The 16,755-nt window shown below is 48.6% G+C and overlaps 1 protein-coding gene across 2 annotated transcripts; it reads right to left on the reverse strand.

Moving 5' to 3' along the window:
* Positions 1-371: 371 nt before the first annotated feature.
* mrpl28 (mitochondrial ribosomal protein L28) lies at positions 372-15,072 on the reverse strand. 2 transcript variants are annotated; one of them, XM_048522619.1, is made up of 6 exons: positions 14,985-15,072; positions 13,068-13,369; positions 10,982-11,134; positions 5,695-5,829; positions 3,333-3,419; positions 372-720 (listed from the first exon to the last, which is right to left on the reverse strand). In XM_048522619.1, exons 2-6 carry the CDS (start codon positions 13,353-13,355, stop codon positions 622-624), a joined length of 762 nt encoding a protein of 253 aa, XP_048378576.1. In that variant the 5' UTR covers positions 13,356-13,369; positions 14,985-15,072; the 3' UTR covers positions 372-621. The 2 variants fall into 2 exon arrangements, with proteins under 2 accessions (XP_048378576.1, XP_059496897.1); XM_059640914.1 differs by lacking the exon at positions 14,985-15,072 and adding an exon at positions 14,631-14,649.
* Between the last annotated feature and the right edge of the window lie 1,683 nt (positions 15,073-16,755).

The following is a 16,755-nucleotide window of genomic DNA, read 5'->3' on the forward strand; positions in this document are numbered from 1 at the left end:
ACAGCATTGCAGCCAACGATAAATAAAGAGATATGACAGCAGGGTGGGGAAACACAATAGGGTCTACTTGCCTCTCTGCAGTGTAACTGCCTAAAGTTCTGTTGAAGGGTCACTTGACCAGAAACGTTAACTGATTTCTCTCCACAGATGCTGTCAGACCTGCTGAACTTTTCCAGCGATTTCTGTTTCTGGTTTACAGCATCCGCAGTTCTTTCGGTTTTTACTTAACGTTTGACAAGGTTGACTGAGGGCCTTGGTTCCAGGTTCTAACCCTAACTTAAGCAAAGTTTAAATGATTTTTACCCTCTGGGTGTTTAGAAGGGATTCCGGTAACTGTTTTCCTGACAAAATGAGAATCAGCAACACGTGAAAACATTCCTCGTCTTATTATTCAAAGGAAAGAATGTTAATTAGCAATCACGTTTCACAAGGTGGTTTGACTACTTACTGTACAAAAAAAAGTCTTTTAATTTGGACTTCAAGTCACAAGTTCAGTCACTTTAACCTTCGAGGTTTCTCGTCAACACTAGCAGAGGTCAGCTGACAACAGCATCACCAAAACACATCTTTCATTGGTTAAATAACCTGTGGCTCTGACGGTCTTAAAGGGGCCATGTTCCGTTACGATTTATTTCCTATGACCACTGGCTCTGACAATTTCTGCAAGCTCAGTTCACGGGCTAGCTCCTCAGCGTAAACTTTAAACAGCGGCACAGGCTCCTGAAATACAATTTTGAGAAGTGTGTTAAGACTGCCTGGTATGAAGGTCACGGACCAAGATCCCAGTCATTTAGCCTTTGTTATTCCCCCCAGACAGCAAGTTGCGGAGATCTGAACATTTTTGGGGGGGTGAAGAGGAGGAAGGAAGGAGAACATCAGATTTTCTTCACTCATTCCTTCCTGGGATGTGGGCAATACTGGCGAGGTCACGTTTTGTTGACCATTCCTAAATGCATTTGAGGTGGGGTCAGAAGCCACCATCCTGAACCCCTGCAGTCCGTGTGCTGTAAGTATACCCAAAGTGCTGTTAGGGAGAATGTTCAAGAATTTTGGCCCAAGGGCAGTGGAAGGACAACTGTATATTTACAGGACCTGAAGTGGACTAGCAATAGAAATACTGTGGCTATGAAATCTGGTCAGATGCTAGGAGCTCTTCAGAGACTAACCCACCCTCTGACTCCTCGAAGCCTGTCCACCAAGGGCGTAGTGGAATACTCCCCACTTGCTCATTGAGCACAGCTCCAGTAACACTCAAGAATCTCGACAGCATTCAGGACAGAGTGGCCTGTTTGACTGGAATCACATCCACAAACATTCACTCCCTCCACCACTGATGCTCAGTAGCTGCAGTAACTCACCAAGGCTTCCAAGTCTGTAGCCACTTCCATATTGAGGGACAACAGCAGCAGATACATGGGAACCCCAACCCCTGTGAGAAACCCTGCAAACCACTCACCACCCTGTTTTGGAGTAAGCCATAGAATCCCTACAGCATGGAAACAATGTGGCCTTTGGCCCAACAAGTCTACTCCGACCCTCAGAGCATCCCACCCAGACCCATTCCCCAAACCCACCCAATCTACACATTCCTGGGCACTATGGGGCAATTTAGCATGACCAATCCACCCTAACCTGCACACCCTTGGGCTGTGGGAGGAAACCGGAGAACCTGGAGGAAAACCACACAGACAGAGGGAGAATGCGCTAACTCCACACAGTCACCCAAGGGGGAAATCGAACCCAGGCCCCCAGAATGTTATCTAAGTCTCTGGATTAACAGTCCAGCAATAATACCACTAGTCTACTGCCTCCCCTGGAGGGGCAGCACGGTGGCTCAGCGGTTAGTACTGTTGCCTCACAGCGCCAGTGGCCCGGGTTCGATTGTGGCACGGCAGAATGTGCAATTTGAATTCAATAAAATATCAGGAATTAAGAATCTAATGATGCCCATGAATCCATTGTTAATTGTCGGAAAAACCCAGCTGGTTCATTACTGGGTCGATGTTGGATGAGCTCGAGAGGGGTTTTTGATATCACCATTCTTGCGGTGTGGCTGAACCAAAATCCTGGAGTTCTTCCTGTGCCCGTTTTGGGTCAACCTACATCAAATGGGCTGCATTGGTTCAAGAAGACAGCTCACCACCGCTTTCTCAAGGGCAACTACAGATAGGGAATAAATGCTGACCAAGTCAGTATCACCCACACCCTTTGAGTGAATTAAAACAAAAAGTTAGGATGGAGAACAACTTCCAGATGGTGGTGTGCCACTGCTGCCCTTGCTCTTCTGACTGGTTGAGGCTCCGGGTTTGGAAGGGGCTGTCAAAGGAGCCTTACCAAACTAATGCAGTGAACTATGTAGGTACTACGCATCAGCAGTACGGGGCAGCACGGTGGCTCAGTGGTTAGCACTGCAGCCTCACAGCGCCAGGGACCCGGGTTCAATTCCAGCCTCAGGTGACTGTCTGTGGGGAGCTTGCACGTTCTTCCCAGGTCTGCGTGGGCTTCCCTCCGGGTGCTCCGGTTTCCTCCCACAGTCCAAAGATGTGCAGGCTAGGTGAATCGGCCGTGCTAAATTGCCCTGTAGTGTTCAGGGGTGTGTGTGTTATAGGGGGATGGATCTGGGTGGGATACTTCAAGGGGCGGTGTGGACTTGTTGGGCTGAAGGGCCTGTTTCCACACTGTAGGGAACCTAATCTAATCTAATCACTACCAGCGTTCAGTTGCAGGGGATTGAAAGCTTAAGGTGACGAACACGGCGCAGTCAAGCAACCTAGTTTCTACTGGGTGATCTTTTTTTAGTATAAAAGACGATCATGTTCCCTTTTCATAGATTGATGCAGAGCACAAGGAGGCCATTCTGCCCAGTGTATGTCTGCCAGCCTCGTGAACCAGCTACTAAATTACAGTAAAATATGTGCTATCCACCACTGAGGTAAGATGTGCTAGTAAATCAAATATGTCAGTTAATTCATTGCAGTTCTCAGGTAATAGTGGGAACTGAATGTAAATGTCTTGCTGTAAACCATAACTTGCAGACCTCTCCAACTTTGATTTTTATCAGAGAGACTACCGAGGGCAAAGTACTTTAGCCAGTCCTTTTACAATTATTACAGTCAAACATTGCTATTTTATATAGTACAGTGATGTCCGGGAGAGGGGGATATCAGAGATTACAGTTGTCAGGATGCTAGCTAATCAAGTTTTACAGTAGATCCCACTCAACCACTCTAGCTCCACTGCCCACGTTAAATACAAGCGCAACCAACTGTCTACGTTTTTTTTAGAAATAGGAGGCTGTGGCTGACACAGGTTTAGTTGGAATTTTAACTTACCTTCTTCTCCAGCAGCATCTGTTTCTGCACAGCTTCCTCAAGGCTCAGACCCACCCACTCTGCTTCCTCTTCAGGAATTACAAATACCTGCAACATACAAAGAATTACACAGGAACAGGAGTATGCCATTCAGCCCCTTGAGCCTGTTCCACCAATCAATGAGATCTTGGCTAACCTGTGGCCCAACTCCATGTACCTGCCCGTATCCCTTAATATCTTTGCTGAGTCAAAAAAACTGTCCATCTCAGATTTAAAATTAACTAATGTTCTGGCTTCAAGTGCCATTTGCGGAAGAGATTTCCGAAATTCCACCACCCTAAACAGTCAGGCTCAATTTTTAGATCACACCCACTAGTTCTACCAGGCAGCACAGCGGTTAGCACTGCTGCCTCACAGCGCCAGGGACCCAGGTTCAATTCCAGCCTTTGGTGACTGTGTGCAATTTGAACATTCTCCCTGTGTCCATGTGGGTTTCCTCCGTGTGCTCCGGTTTCCTCCCACAGTCGCAAGATGTGCAGGTTAGATGGATTGGCAGCGGGAAATAGCCCGTAGTGTGCAGGCTGGGTAGGTTAACGATAGCAAATGTGAGATTACAGAGATAAAGTGGGATGCTCCTCGGAGAGTCAGTCCAGACTTGATGGGCCGAATGGCCTCTATCTGCATTTAACAGATTCTATAATTCTTGGATCTTTTAAACACTGGAAACAGTTTATCCTTATCTACCATTGTTTCCAGTTAACATCTTGAAGAGTTCAATCAGATCAGAAACAGGCCTCTTCTTGTAAGTTAACCCTAAAATCCAGGAGTCATTTTCATAAACTTTTAATTTACTTCTGCCAAGGCCAAAATATCCTTCCTGTGTTGTATAGCCCAACCTGCTCACAGTACTCCAAGTGGGGTCTAACCAGGTTTGTACAACTTCAGCAAAACTTCCACACACTTGTACCTTCTGGATATAAAGGCACAGTGGTAAAGTCCCTACCTCTGGGCCAAAAGGCACCCACCTGCTCCCAGGTGTATTTTAATGTGTCTGTACAGGTTCATTAAAAATATCTGTGTATGCACAAACCACAGAATAGGTTGAGAAAATGATTAGTAAGGCATTTAGGATCCGGGGCTTTAAAAATCAACTACTTAAGAGTACATCAGTGAGGAAGCTGAGAGATTGTTTTGGCCTTAACTGGAGCACTGGGCCACACGCTTTAGGAAGGGCTCTGAAGGGACAGGGGCAAGTGTGGATGAGATTCAGAGTAAGGTACTTTTAAAAGGGGAGGTGATGGCCTAGTGGTATTATCGCTGGACTGTTAACCCAGAGACCCAGGTAATGTTCTGGGGGGCCTGGGTTCAAATCTCACTATGACAGATGGTGGAATTTGAATTCAGTAAATTATCTGGAATTAAGACTCTAATGATGACCACGAATCTATTGTTGGTTGTCAGAAAAACCCATCTGGTTCACTAATGCCCTTTAGGGAAGGAAATTGCCATCCTTACCTGGTCTGGCCTACTTGTGGCTCTGGACGCACTGCCTCTAGGCAATTAGGGATGCAGCAATAAATGCTGCCTGGTCAAAGTCACCCTCATCCCGTTACAAATAAAGAAAAGAAAAAAAACTGTACGTGTGAGGGTGTGAGACTGGAGAGATTGCAGCAAAGGAGAAGATTGACTGGAGATGTGCCAAAACCACAAGGGGCTGGGACAGAACAGACGGGGAGAAGCTGTTCCCACTGGGGAAAGGATCCGAGAACTAGAGGTCACTGAGAGTAGGGAGCAAAGGAGACTCTGAGGAAAAGGATTTTTAAGTAATCAGTGGTGTGGGTCTGAAATACTACGCGGGAGTGGCATTGTGCCATTCAGAAAAGAAGGAGTGGAGAAAGTAGGACAGCTCTCACACAGGCTCAGCAAGATGAAGGAAGTCTCCATTTGGCCCACCTTATGTTGCAACCTCGAATCTCTGTAAAGGGAGAATGGGGAAGGTGGTGTTCTCTTGCTAAAGTCACCGGACTGGTAATCCAGAGGCCAGGCTAATGGACAAGGCTTCAAATCCCACCAAGGCAGCTGGTGGAATTTAACCTCAACTCATTAATCTGGAGTTGAAATCTGGTTTCTGACGACCGTCATCAATTGTAATTAAAATAAAACACCCATCTGGTTCATTAATACCCTTGAAGGTAGTAACTTTCATGTTACTCCAGACTCTCAGCAACACGGCTGTTTCTTAAATCCCCTCTGAAATGGCCGAGCAAGACACAGTTCAAAGGGCAAATTAGTGATGGGCTCGTCCCAAAAACGGGTCTTGCCCAGCGACAACCACACCCCACGAGAAATGCAATGCCTCTCTGCTCCAAGGCCTGTACCATACCTTGTATTTGTTATAGATGAGCTCCCGTTTCTCTGCATCGTCAGGGTAAAGCTCTGTGTCCTTGCGAGCGAGTCTCAGGAGCATTGCCCTTTTTAGATCCATCCCCAGCTTTGAATTCAGGTCGACCTTGGGCGTCTGGAAAATGATTTGTATCAAAATAAAACAAATAAATGGCTGGTCCTCTGTGGTCAAACAGAGTCAGAGTTGTACAGCATTGAAACAGGCCCTTGGCCCAACTCGTCCACACCAAACAGGTTTCCCCAAACTAAACTAGCCATTTTGCTTGTGGCCCATATCCTTTAAACCTTCTCTATCCATATACCTGTCCAAATGTCTTTTAAAATGTTGTAACTGTACCTGCCTCTACCACTCATTCCATTTACGCACCATCCTCTGCGAACCTCAAGTAATAGGCAAATGATTGAAAATTTAATGAACTCATTCTCACAACATCTCATCTCTGAACTTCATAATGAAATGTAGCTTACACTTCTTATCTGTAAATTAAAGCAACCTACATTGTGTTACGCTATTTAATTATTTGCATACTGACAGAATTATTTGGTACAATCCTTTTATGTTACATTTTATTTTTTATTTCAATGATTGTCCCTAACAATGTTATAAATCATGATTATTAGTTTTATTTAGGCCGGAAGTCCACAGTAGGTGTTATAACAGAATGAAGGTCAGTTCTTTCTGAAAGTAAAAACACAACGCCAGCAAAACCCACACTTTGCAGTCCCTTGTCATTTCAATTCATCTTGTTTTCACACACTCACTTCTATCTTTGGCCTGCTGCAGAGCCCCAGTGAAGCACAATGCAGGCTCGAGCAACAACACCACATCTTCCAGTTAGGCACCTTACAGTTTTCTGGGCTCAAAGTTGAGTTCAACAACTTGCTCCATGTTGATAGCGTTTCCTCACTCCTCAACTCATCCGCAGGGTCTGTATCTTGTTTTCCCTTTCAGTCAGAGCTGACCTTTATTCTGCTATTAACACTTATTCTGGATGCTTTGACTTTTCTCTACAATAATTACCACTTCCAAAAGGCTTCGGCTATTTTTAGCCGACAAAAAAATGTAATGGAGGGCAGGTTACCTTGCCATTTCACCCCAGCTAAGTCAGGTTAAAACTCCATAAGACCAGAACAGACTGGTGTAGAAGTAAGGCCATTCAGCCCATCAAGTCCACTCCGCCATTTAAATCATGGCTGATGGGCATTTCAACTCCACTTCCCTGCACTCTCGCCATAGCCCTTGATTCCTCATGAAATCAAGAATTTGTCGATCTCTGTCTTAGTGCGCCCATCTCTTTATACAAGTAAGGAGTATGCCATTCGAGCCCTTGAGCCTGTGGGGCCAGCTGACTAGGTCTTCTGGGAGGACTACCATTAATAAAGGAAACACTGGGGCATCCAGATCCCACTGTCTTCAGCGGAGAAGGTTGAGAGGAGATTTGATAACAGTAACCAAAGTCACAAAGGACGTGAGCCCAGGAGAAACTGTTCCCATTGGTGGGAGGAAGATCATGGAACAGGCACTACATGTCTCAGCTGACTGGTAAAGCCAATACGATGTACAATTCTGGCTCCCTTCTATGGGAAGGATGTTGTTAAACTTGAGAGGGTGCAGAACAGGTTTACAATGATGTGGCCAGGACTGGAGGGCTTGGCTACAGGGAGAAGCTGAATAGGCTGGGGTTCCTTTCACTGGATGATGTGAGAGGCTGATGGGTGCTTTTATAGAGATTTATAAAATCATGAAGGACATGGATAGGGTGAGTAGTCAAGGTCTTTTCTCCAGGATAAGGGAGTCCAAAACTAGAGGGGCATAGGTTTAAGGTGAGAGGGGAAAGATTTAAAAGGGACCTAAAGGGCAGAGGATGGTGCGTGTATGGAATGAGCTGCCAGAGGAGGTGGTGGAGGCTGGTACAATTTCGGCATTTAAAAGGCATCTGGATGGGTATATGAACAGAAAGGGTTTAGAGGGGTATGGGCCTAATGCTGCTAAGTGGGACTGTGACAGGTTGGGATGACTGGTCCGTGTGGACGAGTTGGACCGAATGGTCGGTTTCCGTATTGTATGACTTTATAACTGTCTTTTCTTCCCTTAAACCTTTGGCATTTAATCTTCCCTAAGCTCCAAGCTATCCCGAACCTTGCCTTTTGCTCCACGTGACTCACCTCCATTTTCCGAACAGCATAAACCTCAACAGATTTCCATTTCTCTTCAGCTCTGAACAGTCATAGCTGACTCAAAACTTGAACTCTGTTGCTCGTTTTATAAATGCTGCCAGACCTGCTGAGATTCTCCAACAGTTTGTTTTGATTTTTGAACTCCAGTATCCACCAGACTTTGATTTCAAGGTAGTTGAAGTGAGATTAAGTGAGCAGATATGCCCAGGCGCAGAAAAGTTTTAGAATTTTGTTCCATAAGATAAAGGGAGTTGAATTTCAGCAAGACAAGCAAGGGCAGGTTTGCACAGTCAATGGCAGGGTTCTGGGGACTGCTGTCGAACAGAGACATCTACAGGCTCAGGTGATAAAGTGTGAAGCTGGATGAACACAGCAGGCCCAGCAGCATCTCAGGAGCACAAAAGCTGACGTTTCGGGCCTAGACCTTTCATCAGAGAGGGGGATGGGGAGAGGGATCTGGAATAAATAAGGAGGGGGAGGCGGACCGAAGATGGGTAGAGGAGAATATAGGTGGGGAGGTGATAGGTCAGTCCAGGGAAGACGGACAGGTCAAGGGGGTGGGATGAGGTTAGTAGGTAGGAAGTGGAGGTGCGGCTTGAGGTGGGAGGAAGGGATGGGTGAGAGGAAGAACAGGTTGGGGAGGCAGAGACAGGCTGGGCTGGTTTTGGGATGCAGTGGGGCAAGGGGATGAGCTGGGCTGGTTGTGTGATGCAGTGGGGGGAGAGGAAGAACTGGGGTGGTTTTGGGATGCAGAGGGGGGAGGGGAGATTTTGAAGCTGGTGAAGTCCACATTGATACCATTGGGCTGCAGGGTTCCCAAGTAGAATATGAGTTGCTGTTCCTGCAGCCTTCAGGTGGCATCATTGTGGCACTGCAGGAGGCCCATGACGGACATGTCGTCGAAAGAATGGGAGGGGGAGTGGAAATGGTTCGCGACTGGGAGGCGCAGTTGTTTATTGCGAACCGAGCGGAAGTTGTATCACAGGTAGACAGGGTAGTGAAGAAAGCATCTGGCATGCTTGCCTTCATCGCTCAGTCCCTTGAGTATGAGAATTGGGATGTTATGTTGCGGTTATATAGGACACTGTCATTGAGACCATGTTTGGAGTACTGTGTACAGCTCTGAACACTCTGCTATAGGAAGGACATTATTAAATTGGGAGGGGTGCAGAAACGATTTACAAGGATGTCACCGGGACTGGAGGGCTTGAGTTAAAAGGAGAGGCTGCGCTGGCTGGGACTTTTCTCCTCGCAGTGTAGGAACTTCGGGGTGGCCTTATGGAGGTTTATAGAACCATGAGGGGCATGGATAAGGTGAATAGCAAAGGTCTTTTCCCTCAAGTAGAGGATTCAAAACTAGACGGCTTAATTTTTTAGGACGAGAGGAGAAAGATTTAAACAGGACCTGAGGGGCAACATTCTCCCCCCAGAGAGTGGTGCGTATGTTGAATGAACTGCCAGAGGAAGTGGTGGATGCAGGGGCAGTTACAACATTTAAAAGACATTTGGATAGGTACATGAATAGGAAAAGTTTAGAGGGATTTGGGCCAAATGCAGCCAAACGGCATGGATGTGTTGGACCAAAGGGCCGGTTTCTGTGCTGTATGACTCCACGACTATATGAGACCATGAGGTATTGGAACAGGAGGTTGTTTGGATCCTCAATCCTATCACAGCACCCAAGAGAATCATGGCTAATCCAACATTCCTTGTGTCCACTTTCGTGCCCTCTCATAACCCTTGCTTGTCCTACTGATGAAGGATCTATACATCCCAACCTTAAATACACACGTGGACTCTGCCCCCACAGCTCTCTGTGACAAGGAGTCTCAAAGACTCACAACCCTCAGAGAAGAAAGTGCTCTTCATTTCAGTCTTAAATTGGCACCCCTTTATTCTGAGACAATATCCTCCGGTCCGAGACTCTCCCGCGAGGCAAAAACATCCTCTTGGCATTTACTCTGTCAGACCACATAAAAATTCTACCTTGAGGTTGGTTGGCTCACCGATCTGGTTTGTTGTTCCACAGGCGTTTTGTTCCCGTGCTTGGTAACATCCTCAGTGCAGCCTCCAATGAAGCGTTGGTGTGTTTTCCCACCAGTTTTTAACATCTGGGGTCCGTTGAGCTGGATTGCCTCACTTCCGGTTTTCCTTCGTAGTGGAGTGTATATGGGGTCAAGTTCTATGTGTTTGTACACATAGGGAAGCCAGAAGTGAGGTAATCCAGCTCAAGGGACCCCAGAGTTTAAAAACCAGGCTGGAAAACACACCGACGCTTCAGAGGCTGCACTGAGGATGTTACCCAGCACGGTAACAAAACGCCTACGAAACAACCAACCAACCACAACCCGAGCTACAAATCTACTCCAAAACCTTAGAAAACATTCTGTTTCAATGAGATTGCCTCTCATTTTTCTAAACTCTAGTCCCAGTCTTTCAGCTCTTGTGCATAAGGCAATCCCAACAGGTCAGAATATGATCAGAGATCCCTGAATCCCAATGGTATCAATGTGGACTTCACAAGCTTCAATATCTCCCCCTCCCCCCACTGCATCCCAAAACCAGCCCAGCTCGTCCCCTCCCCCCACTGCATCCCAAAACCAGCCCAGCTCGTCCACGCCTCCCTAACCTGTTCTTCCACTCACCCATCCCCTCCTCCCACCTCAAGCCGCATCTCCATTTCCCACCTACCAACCTCATCCTACCTCCTTGACCTGTCCATCCTGCCCGGGCTGACCTATCCCCTCCCCACCTCCACTCTCCTCTCCACCTATCTTCTCCTCTATCCATCTTCGGTCCGCCTCCCCCTCTCTCCCTATTTATTCCAGAGCCCTCTCCCCATCCCCCTTTCTGATGAAGGGTCTAGGCCCGAAACGTCAGCTTTTGTGCTCCTGAGATGCTGCTTGGCCTGCTGTGTTCATCCAGCTTCAGACTTCGTTATCTTAGGTCAGAATATGGTCACAGGTCACGCGACACCCTCCCGCCACAGACTGTCCTGGATTCTCTAAAAAGTGAAGGACAGAAGAGGCACCTGACCAACAGTGAGCGAAGAGCACTCCTCTGATCAAATCAATGTGAGAGGCCCTTACCTTCAAGATGTAGAAATCAAAACCATAACAAGCGTCCACTAAGTCCAGAGTCCGCATGGTCACCTGAATAGTGAAGGTTTTGTCCAGGATTTCACTGTGCAGTTCTCGCATAAACAACTGCGGCTTCCACGTTTTCCTCAAGCGCGTGGACAGCTGCACAGGAGGCAAAAAAGTTAAAAGAGAGGACGTTGTGACAGAGCCGAGCCGTGATGGGCCAGCGTTCAAACTGCCGATTACTCAGCCTGTGCTCCTCTGATTCAAACCCTCGGAGCATCCCCAGTGCGAATCGCTCCACAGCGGGTGGCCGTATTTTCAGCTGTCCGGGTCCCAAGCTCAACCACTTGTCCTGTCCTCCTGACCTTGAAGCGTTTCCCCAGGTCATTATAAAGTGGAAATTTGAGGCGGATTCACCAAAGGAGACGCTAGTGACCAACGGTTGATTTAATGAAACATCTTAAAGGAAGACGGAGGTTTAGGGAGAGAATTCCAGAGTTGGGACCCAGACTGCTGAAGGTACAAGGGTCATCAAAAGTAGCAGAATATATTGGCTCAACAATCAGCAAAGCAGAATCTTGAAGCCTCATGAACACAAGTACCCAGTATATTTCAATACATGAACGTAGATATTAGGAACAGGGGTTAGACACTCAGTCCTGCTCTGCTATTACAGGTCCTCTGATTACCTCATATTTCCACTGGCGGCCTGTCCCACAACCTTTCAGCTCCTTGCTTACCAAAATACATCTCAAAAATATTTAAAGACTCTGTTTCCACCGTCTTTTGATGAGAATTCCAAGCACTGACAATCCTCTGTCAAAAATCTCCATCTTAAATATGTGACTCCTTATTTTCAATTCATGACCCCTGATTCTAGATTCTCCCCCAAGTGGAAACATCATCTCCCTATCCATCTCAACAATTTGTATGTTTCAAAAGGTCAGAAGCAGGGAAGCTGCACTGATCCCTTTATAAAGTTCTGATTAAACTCCAGCAGAAACACTATGCCAGTCTAGGCACTGCACTTTACAAAGGATATGACAGTCCCTGAAGGGGTGCAGAGGAGATTTACCAGAATGGTTCTAGAGATAAAGGATTTTAGCTACAGTTAGTTTAGAGGAGTTGGGGTCATTCTGCTCAGAAAAAGGAGCTTAAGGGGAGATCTTACCAAGATGTGTAGGATGATGAGTTTAGACATGGGGGTCAGAGAAAGTGTGTGTCCAGGAGCTAAGGACCAGGGTGAGGCAGATTTAAGGTTCTAAGAGATACGAGGGAGGAGGAGGAAGAACTCTTTCAGACAGCAACTGGTGATGAACACGAACTCACTGCCGACGAGGAGGGTGCAGGAAGAGTCGCTGACTGATTTCAAAAGGACAGGCACTTAAGGGAAACGAACTTGCAGGGCGACAGGAGAAGAGCAGAGGAATGGGACTGACCAGATTACCCTACAGCACGCCAATACAATGCCGATGGGACGAATGGGCGCCTTTCTGTGATCTAAAGACTCGATGAAATGGAGGAATGCGGAGGTTACCATGGATGCTTCAGGTAGAATGGAGCAATTTGAACAGAAGGATGGGGCAGCACGGTGGCTCAGTGGTTAGCCACTGCTGCCTCACGGCACCACGGACCCAGTTTCGATTTCACCCTCGGGCGACCGTGCACATTCTCCCTGCGTCTGTGTGGTTTTCTTCTGGGGGCTCTGGTTCCCACCCGCAGTACAAAGCTGTGCCGGGGAGGCGGATTGGCCACGCTAAATTGCCCCATAGTGTCCAGGATGTGGAGGATAAGTGGGTATAGGTGGAAAATGAAGGGTTACAGGGACAGAGTGGCAGGATGGCTCTGGGTGGGAGGCTTTGAAGGGGTGATGTGGACACAACAGGCCAAATGGCCTGCTTCCACACTGTAGGGATTCTATGAGAACGTTATACTGAAAGCAGGGATCTCGCAGGAAGGCTCAGGTCTTTGGCCAGTGCAACCTTCTGAAAGTTTTTGAAATGGGGAAGGAGGGAGGGAGGGACGGAGGGGTGGTAAAATAAATTCCAAAAGTGTTCAACCCCTGGGTCCGGGCCACATCGTTAGTCCATACCTTGTCGTTGTTGGCGTATCTGAATCCTTGTACGTAGCCCTCTCCGCCCCACAGCCCTCTCTGAGACTCTGGAGGGTAGTAGATAGGAATCGGCACATCTTGTACACGTTCTGGTTGCCCCGTGCGTGGGTTCCGCTTGAATTTGACCCCGTGTGGCTTGAAGTGAACTGGCGTGGGCTCCTGCTTCTCTTCCAGGGAGCGGAGATAATGGGCCGGCAACCGTGCATAGATCCCCTGCTTCAGTCGCAGCGACTGCCAGATCTTGGGGGGGTACTTGTGGAGAGGCATCACCCCAACGTGACCTAAAGAGGGGTCAGTCCAGAGGAAACAAGGCACGTTTAGTATACACTGCAAGATCCAACTGCTGTCCACCCCAGTGGTAGTAGGGCCACCTCTGAGGTGCTGGGTTGACAGTCCCATTCCAGGAATGAGGGAGTGCTGCACTGTCAGAGATGCTGTCTTCGTAGAAGAAACATTAAGAACCACACAAAAGTAAGCAAAGAAGGTCTCCCCAGTGTCAAGGCCCAACATTTAACCTGCTACTAACACCACAAACAGCTTATCCAACCAGTAATGTGATGTGCTTTTGTGGGATACAATCATACTAATCAGGAGCAGGAGCTCTTGTGGTGCAGTGGTACTGTGCCCATCTGTAAGCTAGGAGGCTTGGGTTCAAGCCCCATCTGCTCCTTCAGAACTTAAGGGTCACTGGCCTTGAAACTTTAACTGTTTTCTCTCCAAGATGCTGCCAGGCTTGTGTAGTTTCTCCAGCAGTTTCTGTTCTGGTTTCTTTCTTCCCAGGTCTGGGAGTACATTTGAAATAAACATAAATACCTGACAGGGTCAGTGTGGTAGGACCGATGGGGCAGCTCATTTGAGGAGCTAGCAATAGGCAGGACAGGTAGCGTGGCCTGCTCCTGTCTCTACGCTGTGAGAAAAAAAAACACACACATAAGGGGCTCACAGAAACAGAAACTGCCTGAAAATCTCAGGAGGTCTGACAGCATCTATAAAGGGAAATCAGGTTAATGTTGTAGTTAGCACTGCAGCCTCACAGCACCAGGGGCCCGGGTTTGATCCCAGCTTCAGGTGACTGTCTGTGCAGAGTTCGCACATTCTCCTCGTGTCTGCATGGGTTTGGTCCGGTTTCCTCCCACAGTCCAAAGATGTGCAGGCTAGGTGGATGGGCCATGTTAAATTGCCCCATAGTGTGTTCAGGGGAGTGTGGGTTATCGGGGGATGGGTCTCGGTGGGATGCTCCAAGGGACAGTGTGGACTTGTTGGGCCGAAGGGCCTGTTTCCACACTGTGGGGAATCTAAAAAAGCATCAGTGTCTCACCTCCACCCCCTTCAGAAACCCACACAGCTCCCTCAGATACGCCCTCTGGCCTCCCTTTTCAGGTAGGGTCCTGCAGGCCACTGCCACAGAAGGTGCGGTACTGCTGGCCTATTCGACTGTAGTAGGCATCGCAGACTCTGAGCTCTTCCCCACTCCTCTCTCCCCCCCCGCCTTTCGCAGACAACCTCCAAAGAAAAGACCGACCCCAAGAGCGACCAGCTTACGCGGGGCGGGAGAAGAGGTACTGGTGGGCTATTCGGCTGCTTTAGGCATCACACAGCCTCTGCTCTTTCACCCTCCCCATGCTCCGGGGGTGGGAATTCCCAGAAAAAAGATGGGGAAGTACTTGGGAATGAGGGGCAGGAGAAGACACTGAGCCTGGAGAAGGAGGCCGTGGGGGTGGGTGGGGCACTGGGGGCGTTAATTACCCCGATTACCACCACTTCCAGTGCACTACCCACCAACCCTCATATAAAAACCCAACCCCAACAGTAATCAGCTCCGGGGATGCTGACAGGAAAAGTACATTGAAGCCCAACGCTAACAGAGAAGCCTCTTTCCCTCAGTCCCTCACTCACTCAAGCCTCAGGCTTCACTGCGTCCTCGCAGGCCCTACACAAGAAGTCCCGCCTTCCATGGGACGGACCTTCCGCGGGTACCGGCTCTTGGTTGGATGAAATGCCTGTCAATCACGACCGCCTCCTCGCCCTTTGATTGGAAAGAACATGCGTCAGTCACAACCGGTTGCCCGCCCTTCGATTGGACGGAATGGCTGTCAATCACGACCGACGCCCGCCCCCATGCCCAGAGTACAGGGGCCGTCTCGCCAGGCGAGAAGCAAAGGGAACGTCACCAAATCACGCCAGCGGCCAAAAAGCGCAAAACAAAATGAGATAGCAAAAAAGTCTGCCATCAGGGAAGAAAATCTTCAGGATTTGCTTCATGAGCATTTCATTCTATTGTTAGCAATTCAGAGAGGACAGAAAGTAATTCAGAAAGACTTGACTGAAGTTTATAACTTTGTGATAGGCGTGGACAGGGTGGATAGGCATGGGACCCTTTCCCAGGTTGGATAAGTCAAATAGGACAAAGAACACAATCCGACCCCACCACCCAAGACATTTTTCCATCCCCTCCCCTGTCAGCGTTCCGGAGAGACCACTCTCTGCGTGACTCCCTTGTTCGCTCCACACTGCCCTCCAACCCCACCACACCCGGCACCTTCCCCTGCAACCGCAGGAAATGCTACACCTGTCCCCACACCTCCTCCCTCACCCCCATCCCAGGCCCCAAGATGACATTCCACATTAAGCAGAGGTTCACCTGCACATCTGCCAATGTGGTATACTGCATCCACTGTACCCGGTGCGGCTTCCTCTACATTGGGGAAACCAAGCGGAGGCTTGGGGACCGCTTTGCAGAACACCTCCGCTCAGTTCGCAACAAACAACTGCACCTCCCAGTCGCAAACCATTTCCACTCCCCCTCCCATTCTTTAGATGACATGTCCATCATGGGCCTCCTGCACTGCCACAATGATGCCACCCGAAGGTTGCAGGAACAGCAACTCATATTCCGCCTGGGAACCCTGCAGCCATATGGTATCAATGTGGACTTCACCAGTTTCAAAATCTCCCCTTCCCCTACTGCATCCCTTAACCAGCCCAGTTCGTCCCGTCCCCCCACTGCACCACACAACCAGCCCAGCTCTTCCCCCCCACCCACTGCATCCCAAAACCAGTCCAACCTGTCTCTGCCTCCCTAACCGGTTCTTCCTCTCACCCATCCCTTCCTCCCACCCCAAGCCGCACCCCCAGCTACCTACTAACCTCATTCCACCTCCTTGACCTGTCCGTCTTCCCTGGACTGACCTATCCCCTCCCTACCTCCCCACCTATACTCTCTCCACCTATCTTCTTTTCTCTCCATCTTCGGTCCGCCTCCCCCTCTCTCCCTATTTATTCCAGTTCCCTCTCCCCATCCCCCTCTCTGATGAAGGGTCTAGGCCCGAAACGTCAGCTTTTCTGCTCCTGAGATGCTGCTTAGCCTGCTGTGTTCATCCAGCCTCACATTTTATTATCAAAGAACAACACAGCACAGGTACAGGCCCTTCAGCCCTCCAAGCCTGTGCTGACTCATCTTGGTCCTTCCGTACTAAAACTGTCTTCGCTTATGGGATCTGGATCCCTCTAGGGGAAATAGGTTTAAGGTGAGAGGGTAAAAGTTTAAAAGGGGTGTGTGAGTAAGGTATTTTATGTTGACGGTGGTAGGTGTCTGGAATGGTGCCTGTGCTGCTGGGGAGGTGGCAGAAGCAGATACTGTAGCAACATTTAAGAGGCAGTTAGACAG

The sequence above is a fragment of the Stegostoma tigrinum genome, chromosome 39 (genome assembly GCF_030684315.1).
Source record: "Stegostoma tigrinum isolate sSteTig4 chromosome 39, sSteTig4.hap1, whole genome shotgun sequence".
Lineage (NCBI taxonomy): Eukaryota > Metazoa > Chordata > Chondrichthyes > Orectolobiformes > Stegostomatidae > Stegostoma > Stegostoma tigrinum.

Excerpts from the sequence above, each read along its gene's own strand:
- mrpl28 (XM_048522619.1), bottom strand. The coding sequence starts at position 13,355 with ATGCCTCTCCACAAGTACCCCCCCAAGATCTGGCAGTCGCTGCGACTG. Across the intron at positions 5,830-10,981 it reads TTGATTTCTACATCTTGAAG|ACGCCCAAGGTCGACCTGAA; the intron begins GTAAGGGCCTCT and ends ATCATTTTCCAG. Across the intron at positions 3,420-5,694 it reads TCATCTATAACAAATACAAG|GTATTTGTAATTCCTGAAGA; the intron begins GTATGGTACAGG and ends TGTATGTTGCAG.